The sequence below is a fragment of the Melanaphis sacchari genome, unplaced genomic scaffold (genome assembly GCF_002803265.2).
Source record: "Melanaphis sacchari strain LSU unplaced genomic scaffold, SCAv2.0 Contig362_pilon_pilon, whole genome shotgun sequence".
Classification (NCBI taxonomy): domain Eukaryota; kingdom Metazoa; phylum Arthropoda; class Insecta; order Hemiptera; family Aphididae; genus Melanaphis; species Melanaphis sacchari.
In genome coordinates this window covers 442,041-467,398 of record NW_020271225.1, presented here as the reverse complement: position 1 = coordinate 467,398, position 25,358 = coordinate 442,041, and the positions used below count along the sequence as shown (strand labels likewise).

The following is a 25,358-nucleotide window of genomic DNA, read 5'->3' as shown; positions in this document are numbered from 1 at the left end:
TCATCCGTTCATGTGCGATGATGTCAGCCGGCAGCATGGACGAGAGAATCAGAGAAGCGTCAGCGGATACTGTTCGGTAGGCTCTGGTAATCCGGAGAGCCGTTGTTCTCTGTGCCCTTGTCATCGCCTTGCGGTTCTTGGCGGTCTTAGTGCCGATTTCTGCCCACGTCGTGGAGGCATAAAGCAGTTTGCTAGTGGTGACCGAAGCAAGCAACGCCCGTCTGCTCTGGGCCGGACCGCCGAGATTGGGCATGAGACGGCCGATTGCTCTGGCCGCGTCAGCTGCCTTCTTGGATGCTGTTTCGATGTGTGCGGTGAAACGTAGTCGGGTGTCCAACTTCACTCCCAGATACCTGATGGAAGGTTTCACCGGAACGACGTGGCCTTCGACGTGAAGGTTCGGGTTGTCATATTTGTTTTTGCGCGTCAGTACGACCGCCTCGGATTTTTGAGGGGCGAGCTGAAGACCGTTTGCGCGCATCCAGTCCGAAACTGAGGCCAGCACTGGGTTAACCAGTTCGGCAGCAGCAGTTCCGGTACGTGCGATGCCTATGACGGCGACGTTGTCGGCAAATGCCACCAGTTGGACACCGGGAGGAGTCGGTGATTCCAGGAGGTCCTCGTAGAACACGTTCCACAGCGCTGGTCCTAGGACCGAAATCAGTACATATTTAAAAATTAAAAATGTAATGTAATGAAATTATAATTTTTGTTTTTTTAGTTGCCAAAAAATTCGAGTGATTGGAAAAATATATCATTAGAATTTAACAAAAAATGAAATTTTCCCAACTGTCTCGGGGCTGTTGACGGAAAACATGTAGTTATCCAATGTCCTATCGATAGTGAAACGGAATAACGGAATATCATAATTATAAAGGGACTTTTAGCATTGTGCTCATGGCTATAGTAAACGAAAATGATGGTTTTACTTTTGTAGATATAGGCTGTCTGGGAAGAATCAGCGACAGTGGTGTATTTCGAAATACATCGTTTTTTAAAAAATTGGATGCAAATGAATTGTTATTGCCAGATGAAGGAATACTTCTCAATACAAATGTGTCGCTACCGTATGTGTTTGTGGTGGATAAAGCTTTTGCTTTAAGTACAAATATTATGAAACCTTACTCGGGAGTACATGAAAAAGGAAATCCTAAAAGAATTTTCAACTACCAGCTTTCTCGAGCACGCCGAGTAGTTGAAAATGTATTCGGAATTATGACCTCAGTTTTCCGAGTATTTAGAGGACCTATACTTCTAGAGTCAGAAAAAGTAACTGAAATTACTATGACTTGCGCGTTGTTACATAATTTCTTAAGAAGAAATAAATCGTTAAGCTCTATATACACACCCCCAGGCATTTTCAATAGCGAAGATAATGATGGAATTATAATCCCAGGATCTTGGAGGTTTGAACTAAATTATATGAGGTCGATGTTTTCATTACAAACAGTGACAAGAAAATCCAGCCTCGATGCAAAAACGGTTAGAGACCAGTTCTCTAATTATTTTGTGACCAGTGGAAAAGTGTCATGGCAAGATCGAGCTTAAATGGAATTATAATTGCTTTATTTAAACAACAATAATAATAATAATAATTTATAAATATCCAATAATGTGTAATATGAAATTAATAAAATAAAGATGTTTAATAATAAATAATAGATTTTTTCATTATTAGAACCAAACTAAATCTTATTAAACTAATATAAATTTATATTACATGTATAATAGTTGTTACGTCTATCATTTTGGAAAAATATAAATAGGTACCTACACTAAAAATGAATCTAATGATATAAAAATAATATAATATAATATAATATATAATATGATATGATTTAGTATACATCGTATATTGTATCTTAATAATAAATAATTAAATAAACTTACCACGATTGAAATGGTTTTTTTCGCCTCATAAATGCCATGTAAAAATGTCATGGATTCGTAGGCAAACCAATCTGGTTTGTACACGTCATCTGTACCACTACCAGTACCCTTGCTTGCCCGCTTGCCTTAACATAATTTAAAAGTTTTCGATACGTGGCCATTAGTGAATCCTTTTTTTTCGGTTATATCAGTTTTCACCCTAACATTATTACAAAAATATAAAATAAATAATTCAAAAAATATTTTATTTTAATTAAAAAAAATAGTTTGCAAAGTACTACCTTATTTTGCTTTCAATTTGCTTCCAAGCATCGTGAACTAAACTACGATTTTTATTGTCAGGATGGCGAGGATTCCAAATCTGTGGTTGAGTTACATATAGCTCTAAGAACTCTAGAACCTCATCAATGGTCCACTCCATGTTTTTTTTTTAATTAAATTTTTTTTAAAAAAAAACCAAAAAAACTTGAAAATTTTCTAGTACTTCAGGTACTTAAAGACTAGCCGAATCACACGCCTGTGGAAACGGTGTTTAAATGCGCGGCTCGTTTCCTTTGGCGCGGACACAACGGACCGACAATTTTCGGATAGCCACGAGCCTAGACGAGCAAAAGTGTTCCCACGGCGCGTGTAGTGTACCGAGCCAGCGTACTTGGCTCGAAGCTCGCCGAGCCATGCGCCGTGGGAACCCACCTTTATACTCATAGACGGAGCATCACTGGTTGGCGGGGTTGGATGGTGCGGTCATAGCTATCCTCTTAGCAGTGTTGTCATTTCTGATAACATAAAATATATTTATTTATTTATATTATTAAGATATATGTTAATGTTGTAACATAATTATTAAGGCTCGGGATTATGCATTTGCAAATTTAAAATTTGCAAAACATTTGTCCGGAAAGAAAATAGAATAAATCTGATTCATTATAAATTTGTTTTGTGATGTCTGGATTTGAAATTTAAAAGTTTTTTGTGGGCATATTTAAGCATACCTACCTATTTCCAACTTTTTTCCTATATATGCATATTTTTAAAAATTTATACTGCATATTTTATCTTTTTTTTTTTAAATAGGAATTTTTTTAATTATTTACATAATAAATTAAATTTGTATAGGTATAAAAATTATTGATACATTTATAAAATTCAATTTTCTGTATAAGTATTTGTTTTTAAGGACAGCATTTAAACTAATGAAACTTAAAAACAAAACCATTATAAATATATTATACCCAACCAAAGTAAAATAAGTTAACAGTGATAGATTTTTTGATATTTAAAGCATACTCATGATTTATGTCTTCTATAAATTGTGAATAACTAACATTAACACACATTTTATATTTTGGATGCTTAAATATGTACATATATTTAAATATTTTTGATTTTAAGCACATAGTCCCAAGTCCCAAGCCCTGTTAATTATTATAAAAAATAGTCTAGACTTAATACATATTTATCTGTGGTCTAACGCAAGTAATAATTTTAAGTGGTGTAGGTATAGTTAGACTAAAATATAATCCATGTATTATAGCTATACAGGTATGAGGTATTTGATTGTAAGAAATTGTAGTGTTATTCGATTTTGATATATCAAAATACATATTTTTATTAAAAGTTAAAATGCTTATTTATAGAAAATGTAAATTCATGCAATTTACATAAAGGTAGTCAATTTAGAAATATATAAACATGTAAAAAAAATTGCAGATATCTTCTGCTAAAATAGGAAAAACCTAATGTCATTAGGTATTTACAATTTACACATATTGTGTTAAATTTTACATTTTTACTCATTTAGAAATAAAACAATTTTTGTAAATTTTTTCCTCATAGAAATGCTATTTTTTTTTTCTACTGATGCAGCAGCATGGTGAAAACAAATATTTAGATATGTGAGAATAGCCAAACTTATTATTTAATCCCTGTGTGAATTAAATAATTGTTAGCCTTTACAGTGGTCATTTGAATTAAATAAAAATATTTGGTTTCTGGTATATTTTATGTTTTATTTTATTAAACATTTTGTGTTTAATATTTGGTAAAAAAACATTAAAAGATCGAAAAGTTCTTTCATCTTCTTGACATATTTCTGCTACATCCTGACTAGGTTTTATCAAAGCGTTATTTCGATCTTTTTCCATTATTAATTTGAATTTTCACTACAAAACCAGCAATATACTCGTAATTTGTTACCACATCTAAAACTGGTTTCAGTCTACTTAAAGATTGTAAATAATTATGATCTTGTTCAACTACATTTAAATCTTTTTCAATATCATCATTTATGATAGAATCTGGGCCCACATTAACCACAGACATTTGAGTGCTATCAAGTATTGCAACACAATTGCCATACTGTGAACCACTAATTTCATTATGGACCAGTAATTTTTTATAAGCCGATTTAAATTATTTACAAGATGGGTTGTTGTTAAACCCACCTCTTTGTCTTATTGAATTAAAAAATGTCTCTATGTGGTTTTGAGACAATTTAAAACACAATAAGTAAGCAAGACAATATCTTTTTTTGTAGACAAGTGTACAATTTCAATACATTATCTAATGATTTTATAAGTCCAACAAAGCCAGTTTTTCTTCCCGATTCTATTACTCTTTTACCATTGGGTAACAATAAACCTAATACATAATCATAAAACTTCTTGCTAAAATGTTTATATTTTTCAAATTGTTTTTCATCAAGTGCCAGGCAGTAGGGATTTTTAGAATATTTACTTCTGCAATTGAGTATATCAAATGCATCATTCATCATCAAACAAAACTCTGCTGTACCATCAATATCTTTAAATTCATCATATCCTAAAAATTTGCAAAATTTCAGACCATTTTCAACACTATTACTCAACACCTGTGTTGCTAACTCGACATTCATTTTCTAGTTGTAATAGTACATATGTTTATTTGCCAATTTTGTGGCTGCTTTTAAACCTTCATTTTTTTCTTTAAAGTACAACATTTTAATATGGTCCAACTTATTTTCTTTCCTTCTTGATTAAATAGTCACCCCATATCTCCCAAAGTGTTTCTAACCAACTTGATCATATGGCAAGCATCATAAAATATATATATAGGCTCATTATAATATATGGATTTTCAAAACTAAAACTTAATTCGTCATTCATATCAAATGAAGCACCAAGATTTGAACACATTTTACTATTACTATAAGCTCCATCAAAAGTGATTGAATGAACTTTAGAACCCGTATCACCCATGAGAATTAAACACTGTTTTAATAAGTTACTTCTTTCAGTTCCATTTTGCCCCGCAACAAGAAAATAACCTATTGGCATTTTCCAGTGTCTATTAACTCCTACAGCCATAAAAACTAGTGCATTTTTTGCGTGAACCGAGTTATCGTTCTCTGTGTCAATATTAGTACCCATATCAACAAAGCCATGCATTTTTGTACTATCCCATTCAATTTTTTCTCTTATACTCATCTCATCTAACACAATGTTGCGAATCACAGTCTCATTCTTTGCTTTCTCCTCTATACATTGGAATGCTCCTTGAGTAAAACCTGGGTCCCCATTCACAACTTTATACCATTTACTTATTGTTTTGGAATGTATGAGTACATTTTTAAAACTTTATCACAAAATTATAAGCCTTATTTGAGTAAAATTGTAAAGTTATGGCAAATTTCCTCATTTCTGGTGTAAATGGAAGCTTTTTACCCTTCATATTAAGCTCAAATAAAGTACGCAATGATTCAGAACCAATAGACTAAATAAAAGAATGAAATAAAAACAAAATTATTTATTATATAATATATATTTTATTATAACATTTTATACAATTATAAGGTACATGTATATGTCTTTTCGGTTGCTATAAACAATCACAGTCTTGACTGGCAACATTCTCGGTATCGCGCAAATTAACAGAATGATCCGCAGCCATAAAACGTATATATGTAAATTTTCAATAGTATACAGTGTGTTCACCAATTTTATTTAGGGAACACTGAATTTCTCGACCGGATTTTTTTTTACAAACTGGTGGTATATAAATACACATTTTAATTTTTTTGAAATGTATCGAAAAATGTGTATTTATATACCACCAGTTTGTAAAAAAAATCAATTAATTCCAAAAAAATTCAGCCGAGAAATTCAGTGTTCCCTAAATTGGTGAACACATTTTATATATAAGTAGATCAAAAATTTACCTGCAAGTGGACAGATGCATTCTCAGTTAAAATTAGTTTTTGATATAATTTCAGAACAAGATCATCGTAAGTATTAAGTTTTTCTGTTAGTCTTTTTAATCGTTTTTTGAGGTTTTCATTTTCAATTTGCTTTTCCCTATACTTGTTCTTTACCATGTTTAAATGTCGCTTTGCCTTTCTCAGAGTTCTAAAATGATTGGTGATAAAACTCCAATTGAGTTGGCATTTAACATCTTATGTTTTATAGGACTTTGACAATAATTTAAATAACCATGGCAATATCTAAAATTAAATAATTCAATTAATACATTTAGACATTTACATTTAGATTTTTTTGATATGTTATGCATTGAAATAATGTTTGTTAATAAATGTATTGATACATGCCTGTAATAGTAGAAGCTTTGGGTTCAAGTTCGACACATGTCCGTTTTATAGGACTTGGACAAGAGCTAGATGTACCAGTACCGTGATATTCCAAAGGTTCAATATCTTAAAATAAATAATATTAATACATTAAGACTGTTATGTTATATATGAAAATAATGTTGGATAATTAATAAATTTATGTATTACCTGTACTCGTAGAAGCTTTGGATTCAACACATGGCCGTTTCATAGGACTTGGATGAAGGCTAGATATACTAAATGTTTACACGTAAATATTTACGTCAATCTAACCAGATAATTGTGCAACACGTGACAGCAATGTAACTTCAACAATGTACATAATCGTACTAATCGACTGCTATATAGTAATGCAAGTTGCATGGAAGGTTACGAGTGACTCCCTCGATAAAACCAATATAAATCAACAGAATATAATTTAAAAATAGATACAACAATAATATACAACTCTCAAGGGGTTCCTAAACTATATAATAATTTTTCTTGAGCTATACAACCACACCAGTCTTGCCACCATGATGTAAAAGTCACCAAGTCACAGCAAATTTCTTATCAATAATTTTTTTTTTTAATATTATTGTTTTTCATATTATAATCTCTATGGTTACCCAATACTGTTGATAAACATAAAATTGTATATTTTACCGTAATAATCTGGGCATAAGAATGTCAATATTAATATTGATCATTGAGATAAATACTGATAAAGTAGACAGGTCACTGGTGACCTTACATGCAGTGAAGGGCTAAACTAGACTTCACTTTCCAATTGAAGTTTGCAACTATGGATGAGTTTTGTTTGGAAGCCGAAAGTTCCATGTTGTAAAAAAAGTTTCAGTGGTGTGATTTTAAATATAGTATTTTTTGCTAATGAAATTTTATATTTTTTGACCATAAAACCAGTATAATAATCATAGAAGACAGAATAAATTAAGTTTTTTTTTCTCAACTGACACAACCATATCTCTAGATTTCAATATTCCTAAATGTTTGCCTAATTTCAAAGCACATTTCACACGAATTTCCAAGTAATTTGAGATAATTGTATCGCAATCATCGTCTTCTGAAAAAAAAAAAAATAAAATATACTAATAAATAAGAATTTTTTAGGCAATTTTCAATTATAAAAAGATTGTTTTTAAATAGAAATTAAAACTGTTTTTTTTTCTTTAAAATATAGAAATATTAGATTTCACTATACTAAATTTTCGATTAGCGGAATGCCATGATACGGGGATACCTCGAAAACGGTTGGTTTAGGCATACGTGAAGTTGGTCCTTCCACCGTAACCGATTTTTTTGAAAGTTATGTACTCATTTTGCAAAAATTTGCAAGTGGTTTTCAGAATTTGTAAATCATTTCTCTGCCCGCTTAAAAAAAAATAAGACAGGGGAATCAATTTCACGCAGCTTCCCTCCTATTGAGCTACAGGTTTTAAAATTACACCAATATTTTGTAAATAATTTACAAACATTTACAAACCGGTTTTCAGAATTCGCAAATTAATACTTTGATGAATTTTTACAAGTTTTTTTGCAAAATCCTATTCAAAAAATATGTCAATATTTTGAAAATTAATTGCAAATTTGTGTATTAATAATTTTAAGTAGTTGAATAAAAAAATCTTAATTTTATAAAAAAAATCCGAGTGGAAAAAAGGCCAAGCATATTAAAATATCTGATATGAATAAAAAATTAAATTTTAGATTTTTAGTGCCGTTTTTCTTAATTTGACTTTTTTTTGAACCAATTTAGATTTTTATTTAATTAATATTTTTTTAATTTATAAGATTTTTTCTTATTCAACTTAGACTTATTTATCCATAAACCAATTTGGAATTAATTTTCAAAATATAAGCATATTTTCTGAATTGGGGATAGCAAAAAAAAAAGTATTGATTTACAAATTTTAAAAACCGATTTACAAATTTTTGCGAACTATTTGAAAAATGTTGATGGCATTTTGAAATTCGGAACTTAAAATAAGGATAGTTGCGTGAAGTCTTATTTTGTTTATATCTGACAGGGAAATGATTATCATATTCCGAAAACCAATTTGCAAATATGCACATTTGGTTTATTACTTCGCTCACATAACCTTTAAATATTTACAACTCAAAAACTAATCATTCTTATTTTGATTTTCATGTAAAAAAATACTCTGAAAAATATTCCGTTCGGAATAAGAAATTAAAATGTATGCAATCATTAAAAAATTAAAAATATGTAGTTTAATAATATCAACTGGACATTTTATATACAAATATTTTTAGGAACTTCAATAGATTTTTGAAAAAAAAATAATGCACAACGACAAAGAATCATTTTGTGTGTACGTATTTTTACATATACACTATATAATATATATATATATATATATATATATATATATATTATATACATATTATTCAACAATCGTTATACGTATTATCTGTTTACAAATTGTATTTCTCTAAATTTATATATCCAATATTATGGTTTATGACAAATAATTAAAATTAAATTTCTCAGTGATATAATATATTATTGTTTAATAAGTATAACATATCATATTTTAACAAGCTTAATTCAAATACTGTACCAGATGAAAATAATACAGGCAAAATTCCACGGTGTAAATGATATTGCCGTGCCACCTTATGATTCTCGGTTACTGCGAGAATAATACTTCGAGGTCTGTACATAGCAATAGCATGTGCTATACAACTACTTGGGTCAATTACAATAATAGCAGCAGCTCCATATTTGTCACTCATCGCCACAGCTGTCCTTGCCATCAACTGATTTTCGTCCAACATTCTATATGGCTTTAATTTTATCAGGTGAATTCGAAATGAATGTATTGTTAATGATAAATAGTAAATGTACGAATTCAAAACTTGAAATCGTAATACTTCAAAACATGTTTATTTTACGCACAACATTTAATAATTAATCTACGAGTATATTTTGTTTAACAAAAGAACACATTGTGACCTAACGAAAACCGATTCTTCTGCATATCCTACAATAAGTAAACTGTGTTTACATCTAAATATCGTATTTGGCCTACATATAATAACCTCGATTGCATTAAAAAAGAAAAAGTGAAATAACGTTAAAATACATGTTTGTGCACAGTTATATATTATAATCAATTCATTTACAACAACATGTAGTTCAAAAATGAAAATAGTTTGCCAAGATAAACTTTTTTCATTTTGAATTGCTGTGGTCTGTGTAACGTAGGAAAATTTAATTTCTGTATTATGTCATTATCGATGAAATACCTACTACAAATATAGTTAATTTTCTATAATTATTATATCTTTATTTGTGTTTTTGGTGTAGGTACCTAGATATTTTTTATTAACGCGATCCACCATTATACTACTTAAGTCAATTTCTCGAATACTAGCTAATCAGTTGTCATCGTATTTCACTTGGTTACGTATTTATGTTAAGTTTAGATCCTACACTACCTAATTCCTTATCTAGTAGCATCGCCCGACGAACTTATTGGAGATAATTCAATAATAGAAATTAAATTTTCTTTTTCAATCAGAGATTTTACGCACGAAAATGCATACAAGGAGAAAAAAATAAATTATTTAAAACAAAAAGACGACTAACTGGTTTTGAAGAAAAGTTATGATTATTTTTGTTAAGTTCAGGGTCAACTACACATAACGCAAACATACATAATCATACTTTTACATTTTTAAATTAATTAAAGTATTATAGGCATTTTGATTATTGAAATATTTTTTTTTAAGAATGTTGATTGATACAATTGAACGAGATGATTCGTTTTGGAAAGGCGAAATGGAAATACCTTTATCAGAATTCTACCTCAACCACTTGATATTAGAAATTATTTCTCCGTCATGTACAATTTGAGCTTGAACTTCATAATTTTATACATGCTTCTATATATAAAATTTTTTTTTATTATAATTTTTAATAACTAAGTCCAATTTGTATAACAAGACTGTAAAAAATAAAAAAAAATAAATAATGATTGACGAATGGCCATGGTGCACGATTGGAGTGAATAATAATAACAATAATATATTACGCTGCCTAACACGGACATTTGAGACTGAACGATGAATTCTGAACGTATCTACGCACATTAATGATCATTTACATCGCACACTAGCAAACTACTTAACGAGTACAAGATGTCGAATTGCCTATACACGACTCCTTATTAAATCACCGCTTCCAATCCCCTTATTATGTATGCGTATTATTTTTTGTATCAATACAATAAATTATAATTATACAAAATACTTACTACGCTTAAAATCATACTATCAAAAAATTCTTTTTGCCAAATAGCAGATTCAGCTTCCCGACATAACTTGTCCATAGTACGAACACATTCAACTGGAAAAAGACCTTTGGCTGTTTCTCCCGATAACATAACACAGTCAGCCCCATCCATAATTGCATTGGCTACATCAGAAGATTCAGCCCTCGTTGGACGTGGATTTTTGATCATTGACTCCAACATTTGTGTAGCACAAATCCCTGGCTTCCCAGTCTTAAAAAATCATACATATAACATTTTTATGTGATAACAGGTAATAAAGTTTAACTACATGCTTACAATATTACACTGTGCCAAAATAGATTTTTGGGCTAAAAATACTTTTTCTTGAGGAATTTCAATACCTAGATCACCTCTGGCTACCATAATACCGTCCGATACACTGATTATAGATGGTAAATTTACTATACCCTGATGGTTTTCGATTTTGGAAACAATTAATATGTGCTTATTTTGTTCACCTAAAATTGAGAAGTACTTGGAAATAAATGTAACCATAGTAAACTAGTATACGTGTACCCAAAATGTGTCGTATTTCATTTACCGCTGATGCATCTCTGATAAACGATGCAAATATCATATCTAAATCATGCTCTGCTGCAAATTGTATATCAGCTTTATCTTTTTCTGATACAGCTGGTAAATCGACAGCTAACCCAGGTAGATTAATTCCTTTACGGCTACCCAACATGCCTCCGTTCTCAACCATACAATCAATATAGTTTTCACCTATAACGAATACAATGATTTCACTTAAATAGATCCTAAAATAAACTGAATTTACTTACCAATTTTAATAGCCGTCATTAACACCAAACCATCATCTACGTATATTTTATCGTTTTCTTTCACGATTTTTGTTATATTTATATAGTCAACATACACTTGCTTACTTGAACCACTATATTCAAATTGTTTATCTGTCGATAAACGAATTTTATCACCTTTTTTCAACTTAATCTCTTTTGTTGCACCATTTCCTCCGTCTAACATGCCTGTTCGAATCTCTGGACCTTTAGTGTCTAGAGCAATAGCTAAGGGAAAATTCACACCAATTTTTTTACTATAGTTTTTTGATGCCTTTCTTAGGTTTTCCACAGTTTTTAGATGATAATCATGAGATCCATGTGAGAAATTCAACCGAGCTATATTCATTCCAGCACCTATCAACATCTCTAATACTTTTACATCTGCTGAAGCAGGTCCTGTTAAATTTTTTACGAATAGTAAAAATTGTTTTAAAGTTTAATTTTTAACAAAACTTTAATTTACCTATCGTACAAATTATACCCGAATGACGTAATGAATGAGTTCTAGCATCTATGTTAAACGAACTCTTGTATTCTAGTGTAGTATTAGAGTCATTACCATAAAGATATTTTTTATTTAACAGTAGCTTTTCCTTTATGAAGTAAACATATATTTTATTTTATTTCTATTAGTTATAAGTGTTTTAATAATTTTAATACTCTTACTTTTGGATCGTTTACAAATGGGGGCCAAGCTAAAGTTTTCTTATTTGTATGAAACATTTTTTGAAATAAATGATTTTGGTGCTTATAAATTGGTTTTATACATTTTATAAATTGATTTAAAAACATATTTTTGATAATTTAAATTAAGTTATAAAAATAAAAATATATTAAAATATATATACATTTATTAAAAAAAAAAAACAGAAAAAAAATGCTATAAAATATGATTGATGTCAACGTTACACATATTGCAATTATAGTAGCCAAATGTACTTTTTAATTGTATTCTCTAGTGTCCTTCAATTGTGTTGTACAGAACCGGATCAAGATAGAAAAAAAGGAACTTTTGTAGGGGGACGAAGTACCACAACTAATTTTCAAAATTTTAGCGTACCCATCCTATTATTCAAAAGGGAAACGCACGAGACGCTTTATCATTTTGCTTTTCTTATCATAATGAGTACGTAAGATACCACCATAATTTGTCTTATGGATTACTTATTAAAAATAATAATCTAGTTTTAAGTGATTTTAATTTTTGCATGGGAATTTCTTTTATGTTTGTTCAAATAAAAATATTGTCACTAGATGGTGTTTTAATAGAAATGGAGTAATTGCTCTTTACTTCTTACTTTTGGTAGACTGTGCGAAGGAACGAGGAAGAAATATTTAAAATACCGAATATTGGTCTATTTTTGACAATTTGCACCTCACGTTAATAAAATTAAATACCATATAATATGATAAAACATTCGCAGATTGTGAACCTTGAATTATAATGAATAGTAATATATTAATATTCAATTTAGATTTTCTTAGTCTTGTTGTTTGATAGTAGTAAACAATATATTATCGCCCAATATTTCGATATAATAACTACAATATTAGGTATTAATTACTATTCTTTTACAACAGTCAACAGAACATTATATTTATATGACGGAGAATTATATTGATATAATTTTATATACCTAATTAATAGCAATATAGATTTGTCATAAAATATACTAAGTATTAAACGATGCTGACTGACAGTCTTCGTTTGAAAATTTATAAATATAGTGAGAGATATATTTGAGATCTACACCACACATAATATACTAGTATTATACATATACATATCATACATGTACAATGACACATTGACATGGGTATTATATTTATGTCAAAATCAATATGCCATTTATTGTATTATTTGTATTATGTAGAATGTAAGCACCAAGCAATAATAGTACTCATTGCACTGGTGGGACACAATTTAATCAACCAACAAAATCCCAAATAATATTATTCATACCAATGAAACATCGTCAGTCGATTTCATAGTTATAAATCTTTATTCATTTTTAAAAATAAACAAAACGGAACGAAAAAACCTATTTCAGAAATCAAAGGTTCTAGTATTCACATGAAATTTTTTGTAAAAAACAAAGTTTAGAAAGTAGGTTTTCGGAAATTTGATTGTTTCTCCTTGAGTTTATTACCAGCTTTTGAAAATAATCGCTCTAATGGTACCGATAGTGCAACAGAAGAAAAGAACTTTTGTACCAATTTAAATGGATTAGGAAACACTGATTTATAGGTCTCCCAAACCTCTAATACGTTTTCATCAATGTTGATCAAAGGTAAATCAAGATATTGCTTAAATTTTGGTTCCATGACAGAATTAGTATTTGCAATACTTGCTATGCCATTTTAATGATTTGAGTTTGAGGTAACCTCAAACAGTGATCTTTGGTGCGAGAAAAAACGCGGCGGTACTCGGCAGGCTGATGCTGAATGACGGTGGATTCTTTCAATGTAAGTGAAGTCTACTCGTGAGTACGGTCCACAGCCGGCTGTTATACGGTGCCTCGGTGTGGGCGGACGGATAACACAGGTGCAGAAAAACAAGGATTTTCTCCTTCAGGTCCAGAGGGACACGGCCTTGAGGGTAGCCAGGTACTATCGTATCGTCAGGATACCACCAGCGCCCATACTAGCAACTGACTGGAAGAGTGTCGCTGAGGAGAGAAGAGCCAACGTCGACCGCAGTCGGCATGTTGTACTGAAGAAAAACATCCGACAGTGATAACGAATATGGGATTCGACTACAAAGGCGGCGTGGACGAGGTGTCTTATCCCAAGCATCAGCAAATGGTGGTTCTTTGGCTCTCGGCAGATAAGCTCTCATATGGCTATAGTCCTCACGAGCCATGGATGCTTTCAGAGTTATCTGTCGGCCAGGAGAAGGGCCGACAGTCCGGCGTGTGTTCACTGTCCAGTTGGTACCAACGATGCTAAGCACACATCGTTCCACTGCTAGTTCTGGGAACCAAAAAGATGGGACCTAGCATTCGCTATTAGGAGCTGCATCGGCCTGGAAGACGTGTCATACTTACCGTGTGGTCCGGAGTGGGATCAACTCACGGATGACCATGCTTTACAGAGGAGGTTGATCACTGCGACCACTAGACACGGACAATTGTTCAATGAGATGGTGGAGCAGATCATCAGAGGAAAGAAAGTGTTGGAGAGAGAGAGACAGAGAACGGCAGCAGCAAGCGTTCAGCCGTGAGATGGACAATTTCTCAAGAACCATTAAGTAGTTAAGTTTCATTATCTGTGGGCCGAACGGCTAAATCCTGTGCGGTTAGAAGTCCCAAAGTAATATGTGTTTTACTTCTTCCAACTTTTGAAGGACATCTATACATTTTAAATTTTTATAGACAAATTGGTGACCCAGTATTTCCCTTTCTGCTGCAGTTGTATCATTATCAAAGAGCTTGGCTCCATGACTCATAGGAGAAAAAAGAAAAAAGACTTCACTGAAATCTCGTGATGTGTTCATTTTCAAGTACACACTTAATATTTTGTACAAGGGTTGAAATGTTTCAACAAAGACATTTAAATTTGAACTTCTTAAATGAATCAATTTATCTAAAACTAAATTAAACTGTTGTCTGTAAAAATTTAACAATCTATAAGGAGTACTATTGTCAGCATTTAAATCAAGTCACTTTTCTTTCTTCCTAGTTCGGTGATAATGATTTAAGTCTATGTCTAAATCAACACCAAATGATTGAGCTGTAATTTTAGCACTGTTTATAAAATCATCCATCTTAACTGTTTCCGATCTAATTTTTTCATAAATATTAATGAAACAAAATAATTAAAATTTAGAATTTTTTTTTTTATTTAATAGCTTTTGTTTTATATTCATATTTTTTGTAATATAATGTATTTCTTTTTAACTTATGGCAAGATTGAAAGGCGATATTTAAAGTAGACATAATTCCTCTCTTAAATATGTCTAAAATAGGTATGCTTCTTTTTATATTATTCAATTTTTCATATTATCTTTGAAAGGTCTTTTTGTAACAATGTAAAGTCTTACTAGGAAAGTTTTATTAATGAAAGTTATTAGCCAACTATAAGTATGCCTAATTTTTTTAATCATTATTTTTATTCATTTATTTGATAATATTTAAATAGAAAGAAAATACTATTAAATTTAAGAATCAATTCAATATTACTTCATTCAAGTAAATGTGTCAATAAAAACTAAAGTTAAAGACAAGAAAATACAATTATACTGTACAAAAATTAAATATAACCATGATAAAGATATTTTAACAACATAAAAATATGAGTGAGTTGACGTAAAATTTAAGAGTTTACTTTATAAGATGCAAGTTATTTAATTTTAAATGTAAAAATATAATAACCGCTTTTATGATATAAAAATAAATTTAAATAAATACATTTTTTTTAATAAATTGACTAGCAAGTTACACATTATTATTATTATTAAGTAATTAATAATAATTATTATTTATAAATTAAGGACTAAATGTCCAATAATCAATATATGATGTGGAAAAAACATCTGTAGACTCAATTTTTCAATGGAGACAAAACTGTAGACAAGATAATATGTATGTTTACCTATAAATACATTTATTATGTTACAAAAACAAAGGGACATATATTTAAACTAATAGTTAATATTCTTACAATAATTCAATTCAAACAAAAATTTCATCTTCAAAATTTCCAATAAGTTGATTTTCTAATTGATAAACATTAACTTTTGATATAAGCTGTAATGAGTGTTTATCATTCAAATAGAGCTGGCTAAAAGCATTGATAAATTTATATGTAACTAATACAGAAACCAATTCTCTGTAACCGTCGTTGTCTATATCCATCACATTTACTAGAAACAAAAAATAAATAGATAATAAAGTTTTTATGAAATCATTTTTTGATGTTACAATTAAATAAATCAAGTAACCAATATTCATAGTTTTTAAAGTAGATTTTTTAACAAAACTTGTTTGAAATTATTTAAATAATCAAATTCCATAAATCTGTTTCTATTTAGTTATTACATTATAGAGTTTTAACTGAAAAATTATTTATGCATTTTTAAATAACATATATTTTATTTGAAATTATAAACATCAATATTGTTAAGTTAATTGTAGTATTTACTTAAAATAAACATGAAAATTATGTACAAGATTTAATAAATTTTCTGTCAAAAGGGATCAACCCTATGTTTGAAATTTTGATGAATTTTATTTCCAATATATAAGATCTATTTTTTTGGTAAAAATAGATTAAGTTAAACAGTTTTCAATAGATCAATAAAATTCCAATACATGACTATATAATTGAGTTAACTTAAATAATTGTGTTAATCTAAATATAATTGATATATTATGGTCATTACGAATTAAAGCAATGCTTGATTTTTGTTAACAGAGTTATGAATAAGTCAAATTTGACTTGTAATTTTATTGCACAATGTGCGATATTATAATTTTCATTTATCATCTAGAATTTTTTATTAATAATTTTAACTACGTATATTTTTAACGCAATATAACTTTTAATATAATATAAAATAAACATAAAAACAGAGTAAAAACATTAGTCAACTTAGTTGTATAACAGATTAGGATGATGACATCATTTTCAAATAAGTTGAAAGATGTTAACAGTAAGTATTTAATTTTGTTTACTTTATTTTATATTAATACAAATATTAATATTTTACAAAATATTAAAAGTATATTTTACTACTTTTACTCAGTTTTAAATATTTTCAAGATAAAAATAAATGCGAGAAATTGATTTAACATAGGTAACTACAAAAAAATGACATGATGGATAAAAATAACATAGACAATAATAATAATCGTAAGTTATAGTTTATATAACTGCAGATTTAGATTCAAACATTTTAATTTTTTTACATAGAATTAATTTAGAAAAGTTTTATTTTTATCACTTACAATATTTTTGATTATTTTAAATTATTATAAAAACAAAAATGTTTCTTCAATGGTATAATATAGTTTATTTATTGAAATACATTTTAAAAGTATTTCTTACAATCATGATATAGATGATGATTCAAATATAAGTAAACAAGAAACTTTGAACTTGAATTAATGAAAGTGATTGAATATTTTGGGACAGAAATTCTAGAATATAAAGACATAGATATGCCTATAAATCAAGGTATTAAATAATAAATAATCAAAATCAATATTATTTCCTTATCATTAAAAAAATACATAATTTATAAGACAGAAACATATCATTTTCTATTATTTTTAGATAATAATTATTATCCTAATAAATAACTTGAGCAATAACCACAGAAAATATTAAAAACAACGATAACAACCTAAAATAATAATGGTAAATTATATTATTATTTTTGGATTCTAAACAGAGTAATAAATGTATTAATTTTATGATGATGTGTGTTATTTTATTTATGCGTACATAATAATTAGTTCATAAAAAACTTCTATTTTTAACTTTGAAGGGATCAAACTTAAAAATTCAGAGTATTTTTTTCTTAGAAAATTTAGAGAAACGAAACAAAAATTATGGTAAAAACGGGAATTTTTGTAAAATTGATTTTAGTTAACATTTATTTTTTTTCAATTTCCTTTTATAAATGTTGATATAAAACAAATCATGGGATTAAAATCCTTTAAAATTTAATATAAGATCCCATATTAGTAGTTCATATATCTATATAAATGTTACCTATGTTGTACGGAGACTGACAATGCAAATTTAACTGTATAATCACAATAACTTATAATAAATAAAAGATATATAGTTTTTAAATATATTTAAGTTTTATAAATTAATTAAATTTTATCTAAAACTACATAGTATTAAAAAAAATGATTAAACAATAAATAAAAAATTGATATATAATATATAATCATTTCAAATTTTTTAAGTTTTATTTTATTTTATAAATATACAAATTATTTTTTTATTATTATTATTATTTTTTTTTTTTTTTGTATAATTTAGAATAAGTTACATAATTATAGTAAATATAGAACATATTAATGTTTTAAAAAATGTATATCATTATATTGATTGCAATTATTTTTTTTAATTATATAAAAGAAATTATTCTTATAATTAATTATTTAAATCAATAATAGTTTATGTATTTAAGGTAAGAAAGAATTAAGACTTGATCAAAATGTATTAGTTGTGCCGTCAAAAACTATCTAGAGGTGTATAAAAATAAATCTTCCCAAATAATATACTTACATGAATATTTTTGATATTCTAATTTTGGCTGACAGTTTGACTGATTTTCACATACTTGTAAAATTCTGTTTGAACTTATGTTTTTAATGTGGAAGTCTTCTGGTCTGGATGAATTATATGTAATTACCATAACTTGTTCTTGAATATATTCAACTTTTTCAATGTTAGTAAATTTGATTTTACTCTAAAAAATATTTAAAAAAATAATTTGTTTAATTATTACTATTTTTCAATGAAATATAAAATTAATGTCTTCTTTTAGTTTTTTTTTGTAAAACTAGTCAGAAAAAGTTGTGTTAATAACTTAAATATAACACAATATACTATATAATTGTAATATAATTTACAGCAAACACTTAAACAAAAAATTGTATAATTAATGTTGTTAATTATAATACGGCTTATTGTTTAATTATATTTAATTAAATTTAAAAAACTAACTAATAGTATTGCATAATCAAATAATATATTAAACTATAAAAAAATTTTAAAAATCTAAAAGGTTAAAACATTATTTAGTTTGTTAAGAATTTATCAACTATCAAATACATAATTGAATTATTAAGAAAAATTAATGTAAGTTAATAATTGTACTCGAAATAGATCATCTCAGAAATTTAGCAGTTCAGTTCATGTAAAAGTATTATTTCATAAAACTTTTAAAACAGTAAAATTTTGGTAGTGCAATAAAAATATTTATTTTTTGATGATACTGACACAAAAAATTATAACTGTATATTAATTTTATATTTTAAGAACTCAAATAAATTTTTTTTCAAAACATTAGATACCTATCAAAAATTAAAATGACATTGCGAAGTAATGCTTTGGTTACGTATCTACAACTTTAAACTTCTATGTCCCTTTCTGTATGAAACTATTTTTACATTTAATTTTGTTATTACACTAACATTAATTTACATTTTATACATGCTTTTAATACATTTAATAAAATAAGATATTTTTCATTTATAATACAAATACACAATCTAATTAAATCTGACAAAATATGCCTTATTAAAATTATATAATTTTAACTATGTACCTAATCATAAATAAGCTCTTCCTTTTTGTATAGGTTTTGTGTGAAAAAACTTTTTATACATTTTAATTGTTTTAAAAAAATGTAGAAATTGACGTAAATAAAAAAACAATTTAATAATCAAAATAGGATTTATTAATTTTAGTTAAAATATATAAAAAAAATTCCTCATAAATTGTAACTTTTTTACATAATTAAAACATGATCATTCTAAGACAAAATGTGTCAGATCTTTTGAGTCTAAATAATGAATCAAACAATCTACTACTAATTTAGAAAGATAAAGCAAATAGTAATTAAAAATTGTAATTTTTTATACTATATATTATAAAAAAGTACTCACCTTAATTGTTTCATTATTCCAAGACCAAATTTTGATAACAAATCCAGATATATTGTTGCGCAATTCAAATATTACTGGCTTCATTATATAAGAACCATCAATTTTCTTTGACCAAACTGTTTCATTAGAATTATTTGTTACATTAACAACTGTTGTACAATTGATCGGACAATCATAATAGCTATTATTAATCCAAAGATTATAGGGTCCAAGTGTAATAAAATATTGATTTTCTTCAATTTGATCATGTTCTCGTTTGGTTTGATGAACTAAATCTGGTATCCAATCACGAGAGCAATTTAATATAGTTTTGATTGGAATCGTTTCTAAAGGATCTAAGTATAAAGATATATATTATAATACATTAATATATACAACAAATGCTTATAAAATATGTTTAAACTATATTCTTTAAATTGACATACCTATGACAGTATTTTTACGACAAAAATAGACTAAGGACATATCATAATTTAAAATAAGATCTGTCATTTTAGTACAATTATCATTGCGTATACTGTTCATTAATTTGTTTCCACTTTTTCCAGATAAAATATCTAATGTAGGCATATTATTTTCATGGTGCACAAAAGCCATTTCATTGACACCATCAGAATCACAATCAGGTATTATAACGGGAAACTCCATATATACTGGATCATTGATGTTATTTAATTTAGTAGTGTTTGACTCTGGTCGATTTTTTTTCCATACAAGATCACCTATTAAACAATATATTGGTGTTATTTTGCATAATATACATTACTTTAAATTTTAAATAAAGTTTATTATTAATTCATTTCTTTTTTATTTTATTCTATAGATAAAATATAAGTATCTATTCTTTTTTTTTTACCTATACACGGTATAGAACACTGAAATTAACTTTGGGCCTAAATCATTTACATACAAACACTACTAAGTAACCTATTTGAATTTAAGTACTATACAACTGAATTCTAAAATAATATTATACATTATTTTAAAACAAAAATTCAACAAATAAATTACTTAAACTTCATCTTCTATATTTACAATAAAATAACAACAAATATTACTGTGTTAATATTAATATTGCAAATAAACCAGTACCTTTATTTTTACTACTGGATACAACAGCTAATAAATTTCTATTAGATGCTCCTACTATGCAATATACTTCCTTGTTTTCTTTGAACTGATTATTTAATAATGTACAATCAATTGTATCGGGTAATGAATCTAATCGTTTACGCCACATTTCTTTACCAGTAACTGTATCTATTTGTAAAAGACCCCCACCAATTGATGGTAAACGTTCTGTTCTAGGTGGTACATTTTGGCTGTTGAGAATTGATCCTCTTACTATAAATAACAATTGTATAAGTTTTTGATTTAACTCAATTGTACTTGGTTTGCCTTTTAACTCTGTAACACATAGATCATAATGAATTATATGAAATAAAATTAAATAAAAACAACTTATACGATATAAAAAATACCTATATCAATAAAAACAGAATCAGACCAAATCAACTTAATGTTTTTTGAAGAAATACAGTTAGACCATTCACATGGTACTATAAATAAAACACCAATTATGACAGCAAAACAAAATAAAATTGAAATCATAAATAAAATGAATCTGAATGGTGACATATTTTGAATATTCATTATGAATTCCTCTAGTTTGGTATTCTTACTATTTATTAGCACTGATTTTGGATGATTTGTTGGTGTTGTCACCAACTGAATTGACTCTGTTAAACAAAAAATAAAAAAAGATATGTCTTGTTATTATAAATAATATGTGCATTTTGTGGACAGTCATAATTTATAATAGAATATAAATATACTTTAAATATTGTATTGATAATATATTATACAAATATAATTGGTCACAAAATATATTAATTTTTCAATCATGGATACATGTAGTTAAAATTACAAAATTAGCAATGTTAACACATTTTTTTACATAAATATTTAATAAATTATATTATTATTTTATACTTTGGATTAATTGACTTAAAATTTACACTCAAAAAGATAATTTTACACTATGATAAGAATAAATATAGTATCAACTAAGGAAGTAAGGTAATAAGTATAAAACATTTTTGTTTTAGTACCTATTACAAAACATATTAAAATATTTAATATTTATTACTATGTAATAACTAAAAAGTATTTTGCCTAAATGCGCTTAAATTAACTTGTTTATTTTTTAATTTACACATGTTGATCCATATGACTTAATATAACTATATTTATATAATTATTACAATATAAAGTTAAGCAAATGTTACAGAAATAAATAATAACTATTATAAAATAATAGGTAGAGATACAAATACTAAATAGTATAAGAAATAAGTGAAATATTTATTTAAAAATAATAATATATTAACAGTACTGTCGATAGAGTTTGGTAATATAGATTACCAAAGGCACAAATTTACTTATAATACTTATAATTTGCTTTAAAAAAATTGTAAAGCAATTATTTTTCAAATCCTATACATAAAAAAAAGTATAATACTAAGTTGACAAATAATTCAGAAAAATAATTTTTGTGTTTTTGTGTTGCAAGACTTAAGAATTCAACATGTTTTGGTTATTAATACCAGTGAAAATATAATCAAAGATAATAGGATTAAAAATAATATTCTTTTAATGTGAGATATTTGTATAAAATAAAAAGTATGCACAATAATATGTAGTAACAGCACTTTATAAATAATTAAAACATAATTTTAGGTAGATATAGGTACCTATTTTACTAGATTATATCAATTTAAATATGTTGTTACTAACATACAATTTATTAAGTTGCAATATGGCCAATTTGTAATGTCAATCAACGTATATAGAGTAAAATCAATAGGTAACCCGACTAATTATAGCTACATAATAAACATAATGAATTGTTTGTAAATAATAAATGTACTTCCTTGAGCAAACATATCTTTACCTTTAACTGGTTGATACATAGTCATAGCTTGTTCCTATTATGGCAGTAGTGAATGCTAGTAAATGGTAATTTGACATGCGGAACACACAATTAAAGGATCGGGTCTTGATGTACCATGTTGAATAGTATAACATATACTGATATATACGATTTCTCGCATGCTTTGTACCACATTAATGTAATTGAACGACCATCATGTACTCAAATACATAATCAAAACAAAACCACAATCGTGTAATTTTTCAAATGTATTTGTTTTGAATGATGTGGTACAAACAATTTCGGTTTTTGAAACCTCTAGTCATAAAGACGGCAATCATCGCGGTCGCTACCGTCGGATAGTTTTCGATGCAATACCGTACGCACGGCTAGGTTACTAATGTTTTGATTTAAAAACGCAAAGTAACATGTAAGTGAATTTAGTGAATAACTGAAAAATACCTAGTCGAATGCAGTGCCACTGGTAATAAAACAAACAAACTCAACGCGACACACGACATATCATCAACAGATAACTGAGAAGTGAAGAGTGAAGACTGAAGACGGAAATCAGTATCAGGAAATGCATCAACAAACGATAAGCGCATTTTCGCGGTGTTACCGATTACCGAGTGCAAGCAGTTCAATGTTTATTAAAAGTTATGTCATATCAGTAAACAGCAGGCAAACGCCGATTGCTTTCGTTACCTCCGTGAATATATGTTTGATGTGATATCATTGAAATCGTTGAACTCTGTATTGTGATAACGAAATACTTACCAAGAAGCAAGAAGTGTTGTCTGAGATAAAAAATATGTAGAAAATAGGAATGAGATGGCACGTACTATTTTTATTTTGTTACTACCATTGTCCTGCAACATACCACTAATATCTTGCATTAATTTGACGTCATATTATTTTAGTTTAGTTTTTAACATTATTATTCTTTACTTCCACGAAACGTTTTTTTGATTCATTTTATAGAATTTGATAATTGATCGTACTAATAATTTAACGATAAATAAATAGTTTATTAGACTGATAGTTATAAAATAATAAGTATTAAGACATGTTTTTCTTGTGGACTCTTTTTACATAGGTACTTATCTCATAAAAATGTTTAGATAGTCAAAAATATTTCGAACAATTTTGTAAGTTGGAAAGTATTAATTCATAACTTTATATTTTGTCCAGCAAAACAACACGCTGTAGCTAAATGAATACATGTTTTTGCGCATTATCAATCGATACCTTGTCATTGAAATGTTCAAAAACTTGATTCACCCATTTTACATGATCAGCTATAAAGTCCAAATTAATATTTTTTGTGAAAGTTTTAATTTTTTTTTTTTTCATTAAGGTGGATTAAGTTCAGCCATCAGGTAACCCACCCATTTTACTCGATAGTCACCTGACAGACATCAATGGTTAGCAAATATATTTTCTAAATATTTTTTAAATATTTTTAACATGTCACCATGTTATCAAGTAAAATAAATATACATTTCAATTCAAACTACTCATTTCAGTATAAAGGAAACTTCTGCTACCTCAAAAAACCCAATTTTATTGACAATATAAGTTATTTTACATTATTTTATATTTATTTTACCATTTTTTTTTTGCTTAATTACTTATAACATTCAATAGATATTCTACTGAATCACTTGATGGTGATGTAATATTAAATTTAACGAATATTTTTTCTTATGATTGGCATGGTATTTTAAATTTTTCGATTCTCATAATTATGTGTTGTGAGGTATTGATCAATTTTTTTTCAGTTGGTTGTTCTATATCATCACCATAAAAAAGAAAATTATCTTTTCAATTGATAGTTGTATTAATCATTTAAATATTTAATATCAAATTATTATTACTATTATAACTTTTAAGTTATTAATTAGCCTATTATTGTAACTGATCTAAGGAATGGTTTTTTGACTTATGACATTTAAATTTAAATTTTGGAATGTAGATTGATATCTAGGGTCTGGGGTAGTCATCTGTTGATATAGCTTAAGTTATACAGTTAATAATATTATAGTAATTTATCTTATATAGTAGCCAGTAGGAAAGTCAGTCGTTGTTTTATATTACATTTATTGTACATCATGTATCATAATTCTTATAATTATATTATATACACATCTGATGTATTGTTATAAGCTTTTATAG

At 27.5% G+C, this 25,358-nt stretch overlaps 2 protein-coding genes and 2 pseudogenes across 4 annotated transcripts; all 4 read right to left on the bottom strand.

Moving 5' to 3' along the window:
- Nucleotides 1–1,695: 1,695 nt before the first annotated feature.
- Nucleotides 1,696–2,323, bottom strand: LOC112596877 (annotated as a pseudogene).
- A 1,691-nt stretch (nt 2,324–4,014) lies between these two features.
- On the bottom strand, nt 4,015–7,312 carry LOC112596876 (annotated as a pseudogene).
- Nucleotides 6,479–12,416, bottom strand: LOC112596873 (pyruvate kinase-like; the record flags this gene model as incomplete). Its single annotated transcript, XM_025342694.1, has 9 exons — nt 6,479–6,577; nt 6,662–7,556; nt 9,076–9,301; nt 10,774–11,022; nt 11,089–11,270; nt 11,329–11,538; nt 11,598–12,014; nt 12,082–12,211; nt 12,285–12,416. Coding segments are annotated over 8 exons (1,698 nt in total), but the record flags the coding sequence as incomplete, so codon positions are not given.
- Nucleotides 12,417–16,165: 3,749 nt separating this feature from the next.
- On the bottom strand, nt 16,166–23,820 carry LOC112596868. 3 transcript variants are annotated; one of them, XM_025342688.1, is made up of 8 exons: nt 23,202–23,820; nt 21,730–21,987; nt 21,341–21,655; nt 20,674–20,970; nt 20,249–20,583; nt 18,864–19,047; nt 16,281–16,482; nt 16,166–16,211 (listed from the first exon to the last, which is right to left on the bottom strand). In XM_025342688.1, exons 1-7 carry the CDS (start codon nt 23,224–23,226, stop codon nt 16,292–16,294), a joined length of 1,605 nt encoding a protein of 534 aa, XP_025198473.1. In that variant the 5' UTR covers nt 23,227–23,820; the 3' UTR covers nt 16,166–16,211; nt 16,281–16,291. The 3 variants fall into 3 exon arrangements, with proteins under 3 accessions (XP_025198473.1, XP_025198472.1, XP_025198474.1); XM_025342687.1 differs by lacking the exon at nt 16,166–16,211 and having other exon boundaries at nt 16,250–16,482; XM_025342689.1 differs by lacking the exons at nt 16,166–16,211; nt 21,730–21,987 and having other exon boundaries at nt 16,250–16,482; nt 23,202–23,819.
- Between the last annotated feature and the right edge of the window lie 1,538 nt (nt 23,821–25,358).

Bases quoted from the DNA above. Each gene is read 5' to 3' on its own strand.
- LOC112596868 (XM_025342688.1), bottom strand. From the start codon at position 23,226: ATGACTATGTATCAACCAGTTAAAG. The intron at 20,971-21,340 runs GTACTGGTTTAT...ATTGTTTAATAG, and splicing joins ATCCAGTAGTAAAAATAAAG to GTGATCTTGTATGGAAAAAA. The intron at 16,483-18,863 runs GTAAGTATATTA...TTTTGTTTCTAG, and splicing joins AGAATATCAAAAATATTCAT to TAAATGTGATGGATATAGAC.